The sequence below is a fragment of the Galeopterus variegatus genome, unplaced genomic scaffold (genome assembly GCF_000696425.1).
Source record: "Galeopterus variegatus unplaced genomic scaffold, G_variegatus-3.0.2 Scaffold3808, whole genome shotgun sequence".
Lineage (NCBI taxonomy): Eukaryota > Metazoa > Chordata > Mammalia > Dermoptera > Cynocephalidae > Galeopterus > Galeopterus variegatus.
The window spans coordinates 112,418-123,922 of NW_007729919.1; the positions used below are offsets into that span (position 1 = coordinate 112,418).

An 11,505-nucleotide genomic window follows, 5' to 3' on the forward strand; every position below is an offset into this window, starting at 1 on the left:
TTGCCGGACACGGAAAAAAGACAAAAAGACAAAAAAAAAATAAAATAAAATAAAATAAAATTTGGATTAGACATAAGAAACTATTGCAAAAAGGTATAGAAACTAGATTCTCATAAATAAGATTTCTGAAAAATTATTCCACTGTGTAAACATGCACAAAATGATGTTAATACTTACAGTCAGAGGAACAGGGTCTTGAAAAGCCAGGCTCATTTCATGGCAGTATAGAAATAAAAGTAGGCGTTCACATTTCTAAGCAAAAATAAAAAAATAAAAATAAAAATAAAATATAATAAAACAATGACACCACAGCTTATTTTTGGTAACAATCTTACAGGTCTCAAAGTACCAGAATAAAAATTAAAACCAGACTAGTACAAGAAAAATACTGATTCTTGCAGTTTCCCAATCCTTAACTGACTTACACTGCTTGACGATTTGGGAACTGTGTGATATTTGAAAGCACTCTCTATAATTAAATAAACAAAAACAACTATCATTAGAAACCCATTTGAAGTCCTTTAACAATAAATTTCCACTTATCACTCCAGTTTGTGTACTGTGAATTATTAATAGTCAATAAAGGAAGAACATATATCTACTAAGAGATCTAGAGGTGGAGCCTTTTCCATGCCGCATCCAGTTGAAAGGCCCTCTTCTCTGCATGTGGATGGCCCCATCGTGTACTCTGCTACTTCTCTGCTTATGAGTTTATCCCAGTCCACAATGGATACTAATGGCAGTGAGTGTCTGTACCCCTTCTTGCATGACGATGATCATATTAATCATTCTACTAAATAATTAAGCAAAAGAGGGTCTTTAGTAATTAAGTGTTGACTTAGAATCTTTAAAATAATTTAATTATAGTTAAATATATTAGCTGGCTTTGGTGTATAAACCTAGTATCATTAGGTGAAAGAATGGAATTATTTCCAAGAGCGTATAAAAAACCCAATCTCCTTGGTGCTAATTCTCAGCAAATTCTGACAAAGAAAACTTATGTGGTAGAAATAAAACAAAACACAAATTTACTCAAGGTAGACTAAATTTAAAAGCCCAGCTATATAAAGGATATTTCACTTTGATCAAGTACAATATTTTAAGTTTCTATAAAATATATGTATAGCACTGTGATTGTTTTTAATTAAAAAGGATTATAGTCTGCCTTTAATTAAAAGTCCTTTCTGTACCTTTGTTAAAAAAAAATCCTAAAGAAAAAAGAAATCAGTATAAAATTCGATTGAATATATACTTTTTTGATGAAGGGCACACTTACATTACAATAATGCATCTAACCATAAAACTGTCTAACATTCTAGGTTGGAAATGCCCAAAGACTTACCCTTTTATCTATTGGTGTTAATTTATAAAGGCCTTCATTTTTCTTTTTTTCTGAGTTTTGACTGGGAGCATCACAATCATATTCAACTTCTGGTTTAGATAAGTCTCGGCAGAAAGTGCAAATCCACTCTCCACTGTTGGGGGATAATGTACTTTTGAGTTCCTAATGCATCATTTCTCTCTTCACCATTTCCCTTGCCCACCTCCTCCATGCCATCTATGATACAAATTATTTATCTGGCATGAGTTTTAATCACTGAATATTAACCACATAACCTAGGAGTATGTGCTCTCACAGCACCATGCTAAGAGAGCAAACAGCAAAACTATAACACAAGGGCCTAAGTGGCTGATATTAAAGTCTGGTTAAGGAAGCATGAAATACATACATGAAAAAAAATAGTAAAGCAAATAAGCACACACTAATCTGGGGCTGAATGTGGGGCATAACTGGCATTTTTCCCCAAAGGATTCAGGAAAAAGTAAAGCTCTTTTACTATTCTTGCAACTCTAAGTGTGAGATTAAATTTAATTTTAAAAAGTACAGTCTTTGGGGCCGGCCTGGTGGCGCACTGGAGAGTGCGCCACTTGGGAGCGTGGCGCCGCTTGGGAGCGCAGCGGCGCTCCCGCTGAGGGTTCGGATCCCATGTGGAGACCGGTTCCCGCTCACTGGCTGAGCGCGGTGAGGGCGTGACACCAAGGGTTGCGATCCCGTTGCCGGTCCCCGGTACGGGCGCGACACCGAGGGTTGCGATCCCGTTACTGGTCAGTAAAAAAGACAAAAAGGAAAAAAAAAAAAAAAGTACAGTCTTTGAAGAATTGAGATATCAAGCCATTGGCTCTTAATCATCATCATCTCACAGGATTTGTTTGAGAATTTAATTGGGATATTTGCAAACGAAACAGCTCAATGTCTGGCAAGTAAGATGCAATTAATTGTAGTTGTTTTGTACATGGACCACTGTTCTTATGGTATATAAGTACACTGTACTGTGTACATGGTAACCCCTCATAGTAATTTAAAGAGCCAGTTATTTTTTTCTCTTCATAACAGACTAGTTTTTTTGAGAAAAGCACAGGGAATAGGAGGCAGAGTATGGGAAACCCTAGATTATTGTTTGGGATTTTGAAGCATACATTTGTGCCAAGTGGAATTTTATTTAAGTTCTTCCAAAGGTTTTATGTTACAAGAGTAAAGTTTATTGCTGTATCTTACCTTGGAAAATTTGTCAATGTGGGCACATGACAAGAAAGATGGAATACTTTGGGACACTTCTCACAACATAGGAGTTCTCCTCCGTTTTGACAAACTGCACACCAGTCCTCATTGGGGTCATCCTCTTTCCTTGTCTCTCCAACATGAAGGGGTGACTTCTGGGAGGCATCTAGCCACTCAGACTTTCCATTTGAGGAATTTTCCTGGTGAAGTCCAGGTTGATCTCCTGTACTATCAGGGGCATCTGATCTTAGCACAGTCTCCTCAGAAGCAGAGTTCTGACCGCTGTTTAAGAGCAGGGAGGTGAGTATGCTTCTTGGATAGTTGGTCTGTGATAAAAAGAGAGAACAATATATATATATATATATATATATATATATGTATGTATATATATATATATATATATATATATATATGTATGTGTGTGTGTTCTGTGTTTTAAAATTGACATTTTTCGTTAGCACTACTGCAATTCTCCACCATATACTGCTTTTTCATTGGCACTTGGTTACTTCAAAGGAGTCTGTAAATATGCATGATAACAGAAATTGTTTACAGCTCTGTTAGTCTCTAATGGTAGAGAAGACATGTACCTCTGCTGAAAAATACCAAATAGGTGATGGCAGTAAGGAAGATGGATAACAGAGGAAAAAGCTTAGAATCTGCTGAGGCTTACAGAAATTTGATAATGAGTGGGTAGTGAGAAAGTCAACTGCATGAACTGTAAATATACTTTATTGGAACTGTTAATTCAAATTATACCTAACACACAAAAATTATATCTATAAGACAGATCTAGATTTTCTATTGGAGCCTAGGATGGTGAAAATTTCAAATCAATAACAAAAACTGCTATCTCCCTTGAACACTTTAAAAAATTTTCAAAGTAATATATGTAGATATAGTTAAAAGCACGCATTCCTTGGAGACAACTATTTTCAAATTTAGCCTTTTCTTCTATTTACCTCCATATTTCTAAAAAAAATGCTTGTACTACAATTTCTTGGATTTCCAATTTTATTTATTTATTTATTTATTTTTGTCTTTTGTCTTTTTCCGTGTCCGGCAACAGATCGCAACCCTCAGTGTTGCCCCCGCATCGGACCGGGGACCGGCAACGGGATCGCAAACCTTGGTGTTGCTCCCGCGCCTCGCTCAGCCAGTGAGCGGGAACCGGTCTGTATGTGGGATCCGAACCCTCGGGCGGGAGCGCCGCCGCGCTTCCCAAGCGGTGCACTATCCAGTGCGCCACCGGGCCGGCCCCAGGATTTCCAATTTTAAACTTCATTTAAAATTGAAAAATATATATATATATATTTTATGCATATACATAATCCCTACTATGGAAGATTAGGAGATTAGGTTTTTGCATCCTGTCTCTTCCAGCCCCTCCTTACACTGACACACACACTCTACCACCACCACCCCATCCTCTTAACATAGTTTTTATTAAGCATTAATTTTTTTAGTTGGTAGAAGCCAGTGTAATGGTTTACGGCCAGTGTCTATTGCAACTGATCAGTATTTGACCGTACTGATCAAGTATTCTGAAAATCAGTTTTTGGTTAAATGCATATTCAGGTTATATCTTGATTACTTCAGTTTTTAGTAACATCTGTATTCAGATGTTTGTTTACACCATTGTGACTATGTAAATACTGTTTACTGCATAACCACAAAATGTACTATGACTACATTTCCTTTTTCGTACAACTTTTTGTTTTTACTAAAAGCCAATAATTACCTTATTTTTTTCATTTGTTTATTTTTCTAGGTACATCTCAATGTCATTGTCACGCTCTCCAACAGGCTTCTCATTACTGTCCAAACATTTTTCTCCCCTTAGATACATCCCTATGGAATTCTCTGTCTTCCTGCTACAGACTGTACTGGAGGAGCTGTTGTACTCGGACTACCTTTTTCTTTGCTTCTCTTCTGTTAGATCCCATTTCTGGTATCTTATGTCTTCCTCTCTTGGTTTATTTCATTTTTGATTATTCGTATTGTCAAATATCTTCCTGAGAATGAGGGCATGGGAATTAATTTTTTTGAGACCTTGCATGCCTGCCTGAAAATGTTTATTTTATCTTCATGCACGATTAATAATTTGCCTGGTTAGAATTCTGATTAGAAAATATTTTTCCTCACAGTTGCTATTTCTTTATTAGCTTCTAGCTTCTAGTGTTGGGGTTGAGAACTTGATGTGTAATATTTTCTATAAAGTGTTTTTTACTCTGGAAACTTTGAGAATATGCTCTTTCCCCCTGGTATTCCAGAATTTATGATATGCCTTAAATCTTTTTTCATTCTTGGTTCTGGTACTTAGTGGGCTCTTTTAATCCAGATGCTCACACCCTTCAGTTACAGAACGTTTTCTTGTATTATTTCTTTGGCAATTTCCCTTCCATGCGTTTCACTCTGTTCTCTCTTTTTCAAATACCCAGCTTCCTCATTTGAGCCTCCGATTTTTAAAACTTTTCTCTCCTGTTTTCCATCTTTATATTTTTATTTAATTTACTGAGAAATTTCCTCAAATTTATTTTCAAGCCTTTTAAATGTATATATTTTTATCTCCTAATAGCTATCTAAATGTTTCTCTCACCCTATTCCCCCCAATAGGAATACTATTGCAAACCATTGATATAATTACATTTTGAGGCCTAGATTCTTCATCTGATTCTTGTTTCACTATAACAACAGGAAAATCATAATTTTCAGGTGGTCCACTGTTTTCTTGTTTTATTCGGATTGGCTCCAACATCACCACTGGAACTTTGTGGGTAGAATCAGCTCCTGCTGGTTTGCTGGAAGAGCCAGAGCTATAAGTATAAGAGAGAGGGGAAAAACAATCTGAGAATACTATGCTAAATACCTCATAACAAAGTATAACAGTACCTCTCTGGAATAATGCTAAATCTTCACAACAATGATAACTATGTTACATCAGCAATAAATGATGCATGACTAAAGTGCAACTGCAGTATGCCAAAGTTTAATTTATGATTAAAATATTTTACATATTAACCTATCTGAAGAGTTACATATCTGGAAAGATATTTAAATAAATTTAAATAAAACCTGAATTAAAATAAAACTGACTTCAATATTCTGAGGCTCTAAAATTGGGTAACAGATTTAGTATTTTAGAACTAGCATCATTTTTAGGCTTTCCATTTCCCTCGCTAAGTCAGTGGCAAAGAGAACTCTAGGCTCACACTAACAATTTGTTGTCAAAGTTAATTTTCTACATTAACTAGAAAATCATTTATTGGTGTTCTGCTTTTTAAAGCAGGTAGTAGGAAAGAATCTTTTACAGATAGCCATTATGTTCTCATGGGATTAAAGGCAAACTTTTTCCTCTCAGAGGATGCTTCTTCTCTAAGATTAAGAAAGTTAAGAACTGGGTTCACTAGGAGCAATTTCAAGCATAATGAAGGGAAGAAGAGAGCAGTAATTGAAAGCAGAATTTCAATAACTATACATTATTTCTTTTAAAGCAGAATTAACGTTTGGCCATTAGAAAAATCAGAGAACATTAAAATTAGTATGGAATTATTGTTTATTTTCCCTAAGTTTGTGTTTCTGTGTAATGCAGTGTGTTATACCTACTTCACCTTTATTTTTTCTTACTATTATGCTAATGTTAAACTTCATATTTTCAACATATAGACACATATTTTTCCATCTTTAAAGATAGATTTGTACTTACTCTCTTAACTAATTTATTAAGTTAAAATACAGAATAATTACAATTAAATTAAAAAATTTTTAAAAAGTGTTCGAAATATATTGAGTTTCAAAACATGTTGAGATAAATCAAATTAGATTTTATGTGCTAGAGAATATGGTTAAGTCAGTTTACCTTCCTCGGCTCCCAACACTGGAGGCACTAGGTGAACGTATTGGGGGGTGTACACTAGTCATAGTAACAGGTCCTAAGAAGGAGGAAATCATACACATTCATAAAACGAATGAATACTTATGTATAGAAGTCATGTTGAATGTGCTCAGTTAGCACTACACTGAAACTAGAAACACATAATGGAAATTATATAAAACAATAAGTAGTTGCTGAATTCCCAGCACAGTCTGTTAATGTATTGTTATACTAGCAGGGCTATTCGACCTTAGTACTAGTAACTGACTTTGGATCAGTAAATTCTTCATTGCAGGGGAATGTCTGTGCATTATAGGATGTTCGGAAGCAGTCCTAGCCTCTACCAGTTATCAGATGCCAGTAGCATCTCTCCACACCTCCCAGTGTGGGATGTGGCAATCAAAAATATCTCCCAACACTGCCAAGTCTTTCCTGTTAGAGTAACAAGGGTAGGATCTCAGTGAGGACTTTAGTGCCAGTGATAGCTACAGAAACAAGACAATAAAGAGTGGTAGGGGCTGATATAAAAGAATTCAAGAAAAAAACCCACACAAACAAAATAAGACCAATTAATTGAAGACACTGAAAGACTGAGCAGCTCAGACTTGAGGCAATAAACAAAAGAGGGGTTTCTGAATGGCTACCGTAAAAATGGTGACTAAGAATCTGTGTATGCTCTGGTGATAGCACAGGTTGGAAGAAGAAAACCTGGAGTAAAAGCAGCCAAGAAAGGAAAAAAAAAACTGCTGCGATAATTTTGGTTTGAATTGATGAAGGCCCAAACTAAATGGTAATAGTGGGAATATAAGAAGTGGGAAATAGAAACTTCAAAGAGAAAAAGTTCTAAAGGGTTTGATGAACAACAGGATAGAGTTGATAAAGTGAAGAAAAAGGAATTCATTTCATTGATTTATCAACTCTGGAGAACTTCCATTCCCCAAGGTCGCAGGCCCCTCCTATAGAGGAAAGTTACTGTTGCTAGTTATACCTATTTTTGGCACCAAAGGGGAAATTGAGACCTCAAGGGGCTGGCTTATGCAAATCCAGACGCTGGGCATGCTCAGTAGAGAAGGGTTATCTAACCCTGGTAGCCAAGCATGCTTAGTTGAAGAGGGTTTAATCCTTTGAATGACCTTCTACTGGGGGTGCTAAATAGCACAGAATATTCTTGAATATGTCTGGTGCGTGTGATAGGATTTGACCAATGAACATGCTCCAAAAGGAGATCAACTGAGTATGTGCAAGACTATGTTACATAACTAGGAACAACCCCTTAACTGAATATGCATTATTAGATAGCAAAACTATAAAAGCTGAATCCTGGCAGAAGGCAGGGTTGTTGCTCACTTTCCTGGGGCCAACCTATACTGCACAGGGTGAGGTGTGTTTGCTTTACTTTGTATCAAACTTACTTTCAGCAAGCAGCTGTTCACTTTCTTGAGCCAGTCTGCACTCTGTACTGAATTTTTAAGTGTGTATTTCACAATCTTGTGTTAAACTTGGAGTGGGCCCTGCTCAGTCTCTGGAAATCTGTATCTCCTATTTGTTACATTAAACCTGTTCTCACTTTCTACTGTGACTCTGCTCTTGAATTCTTTCTTGTGGTGGAGTCAAGAACCTTGTAAGAGGACAGGGTTGGTTGAGGCCAGCTACCAGGACTTCCCAGACCCTTCCTCTGGCATCAGAAGAGGATGATTAAGTAATTCTACTCTTTCCTTATTTCAGTTAAAGGAACCTATTTTGCCAAGGTCTCCAAGATCAGTCATAGAGTGTTTCTCTTTTGGAGGAAATGAGTAGGTATAGTAAAAATTTCTTAAACACAAACACCAAACAAACTACCAAAAGAGTGATCTGTCTGTGTATTGTCACTAATACACTTTAACTCTAGGCAAATTACATCCTAAAAGAGACCACATCACAGGCAACTTATCAGTAAGAAAGAGTATAATACTAACTTCCTCCTGGGAGTGCTAATGCCTCTAAGTTCTTTTGAAAAGAAAAGGTACAGCAGTTCAACCTTTTGTTTCCCACACTGAGTATATACTCATTTAAAATAGCGCAAAAAACTCAGACACATCTTAATCACCCAACAAAAAAAGGAGAGGAGATTTTTTTATTAGAAGTAGAGTGAAAACTAGGAAAACATTCACAAAAATCAAAAGAAGTCCATTTTACCTGCAAGGCCTGGAGATGGCACTGATGAATTTGGTGACTGGACTGTTCTGTTTGAAGGTGGTCTTGGCTGGGTAGGATCTACACTGGTATCTTTTCTCACAATATTGTCTAGCATTATAGTACTTGAACAGTCAATCTAATAAGAAAAGAAATTACTTCAGGGCATCCTGATTTGTAAGTTAAAAACCTCTTGAAATTTATAAGAAAACTTCAATAACTTAATTACTATCAAATAATAAAACATATAAACATCACATCTGAGAAGTTCTGATATTTTCCCCATAAACAACCTTGAATAAATTTTTCCTCTTTTTTTTTTTTGTTCTGTTTTGTTTTTATAGAAACAGTTGATTATACATACATATTCGTGGGGTAAAAAGTTGAATATGAATATCTGTGTACATGTATGATGATCAAGTCAGGATAATTAGTATATTAATCATTACAAAACGTAATCATTCTTTTTTTTTTTTTTAAAGATGGACCTTAACCCTTGACTTGGTGTTGTCAGCCCAACGCTCTCCCCCAAGTGAACTGGCCATCCCTATATAGGGATCCGAACCCGTGGCCTTGGTGTTCCTGCCCTAAAACGTAATCATTCTTTCTGACCCTTTACCAATTTCTCCCTAACCCTCCTCCCCCTCCCCCTTTCTCACCTCTAGTAATCACAGTTCTGTTCTTCCTTTTGAAAGTTTGACATATGATTGTGATTGTTGTATCTTTTTTTTTTGGCGGCTGGCCGGTACAGGGATCCAAACCCATGACCTTCAGGTTACCAGAACTATGCTCTACCAAGTGAACTAACCGGCCAGTTGATTGTTATATCTTTTTTTATTTTAACTTCTCAATATACACTGTAGTTGATTTTCATGTCCCTTTACCCGTTCCTCTTTCCCCTCTCCTTCTTTCCCCTCCCCCCATCATATCTGTTCACTTGTCTTAACAAGTTCGAGGAATTGTGATTGTTGTGTCTTCTTCCCCCTAATATCCTTTATTTGTTTGTATATTTATTTATTTATTTTTAGCTCCCACAAATAAATGAGAACATGTGGTATTTCTCTTTCTCTGCCTGGCTTGTTTCACTTAATATAATTTTCTCAAAGTCCATCCATATTGTTGCAAATGGTAGTATTTCATTCTTTTTTATGGCAGAGTAGTATTTCACTGTGTAGATATACCACAGTTTCCTCATCCACTCATCTGATGATGGACATTTGGGCTGGTTCCAACTCTTGGTTATTGTAAATAGTGCATAAACACAGGAGTACAGGTATCCTTTCAGCATGATGATTTCCATTCCTCTGGGTGTATTCCCAGCAGTGGAATAGCTGGGTCATATGGTAGATCTATCTGCAATTGTTTGAGGAAACTCCATACCATTTTCCATAAAGGCTGCACCATTTTGCAGTCCCACCAACAGTGTATATGAGTTCCTTTTTCTCCGCAACCTTGCCAGCATTTGTCATTCTCATTCTTTTGGATATTAGCCATCCTACCCAGAATGAGATGGTATCTCACAGTGGTTTTGATTTGCATTTCCTGAATGCTGAGTGACAGTGAGCATTTTTTCATGTGTCTGTTGGCCATTTGTATATCTCCTTTTTCCTCTTCTTAATATACACCTTAGTAAATATACTGAGAACACACTATTTCAGAAGAGGAAGGAGTTTAGTCTGTCATTCACTCTTAAATTTTGAAAAAATATTTCCTAATTCATTTAAAAATCACAAAAGGTAGCTATATTAAAAAAAGAAAGTTGGTGAGAAGAGTAGCACAATTTTACATTTTTGAGAATCTCTTTAATGTCTACAACCAACTCGATTCTTGTATCTGCTGCTGCATTCAATATGCTGTGATGTGTGGGTCTAGTTGAAGAATATGAAGAAAATCTGGCCTCACATAGGACCTTGTGGATCCTCTGAAAGGGTCGTTAAGGACTCCCAAAGTCCTTAGCTCACACTTTGAGAACTGATGCTCTGGGTATGCAGTAGATAGATGAGGTTAAGTCCATACATAAGACATTCTAGAGCACTAACTTCACTAGGAACATTACTGTTGTTTGGTAGAAAAGAAAACGATCCCTTATAGATTCTTGCTTCATGTATATAAATAACACTGTTTCCCTAACTTGTGGCCAGGCTAAAACAGTGACAAATTTCTAATGCGTTAGAATTTAATGCTTTACATGCAAATATTCTTTCATGCCTAAATACGCAAATTTCCCAATAATGTCTCTGTGATTAAAATACACCTCAATTCTCTAACATAGTTCCAAGCCTTTCTCAACCAGGATTCTACAAGAGAATTGAGTCCTACAGCCCTAGGACATAGAATGTACAAAAAGGAATTAATTTCTTGCCTATGCACCTAGAATGGGGCTATTTATGAAGCATCTTTGGGAGGACTGAGAAAACTGCCACTCAAATCAGTTTCTTTATTCTGTGATTCAGATGAGGAATTTCAGTTGAGAAAGGCTGGTAGACACCTGTATGAAGACTGCAGAGGAAAAAGCACGAGAATTTTACTTTCTGTGATTTTTCTTTTGGCAGCAGGGAGGAAAGAACACACAGGGTCTTTTATGTTTTAATATCTTTTGGTAATACCTTGGCCAATACTTGAGTATATATGGTACTAGAATGACTGGATTTGTTAGAACTTAACATAAGGAAAGTGATTTACAATGTGAAGGAATCCTAAAAGCAAAAAAAAAAAACCAAAAAAACTGGGAAAATTAGGCATAGTTTTCCTATGTATCATGTATGCATAAAAAAAAAAAGAATTTTACCCATTTAAAGTACCATAACATTAAAAAAAAAAAAAAAACTGGGAAAATTAGGCATAGTTTTCCTATGTATCATGTATGCATAAAAAATAAATGTACTCTACCCATTTAAAG

The 11,505-nt window shown here is 36.2% G+C and overlaps 1 protein-coding gene across 1 annotated transcript in view; it reads right to left on the reverse strand.

Moving 5' to 3' along the window:
• TRIM24 (tripartite motif containing 24) overlaps window positions 1-11,505 on the reverse strand; it is a 74,766-nt gene that overhangs the window by 5,603 nt on the left and 57,658 nt on the right. The window contains exons 12-17 of the mRNA XM_008586029.1: window positions 8,610-8,745; window positions 6,420-6,492; window positions 5,208-5,376; window positions 2,558-2,886; window positions 1,343-1,475; window positions 178-252 (exon numbers count right to left, since the gene is read on the reverse strand). Of these exons, the coding sequence (XP_008584251.1) occupies window positions 178-252; window positions 1,343-1,475; window positions 2,558-2,886; window positions 5,208-5,376; window positions 6,420-6,492; window positions 8,610-8,745 (915 nt within the window). The remainder of the gene's footprint in view (window positions 1-177; window positions 253-1,342; window positions 1,476-2,557; window positions 2,887-5,207; window positions 5,377-6,419; window positions 6,493-8,609; window positions 8,746-11,505) is intronic.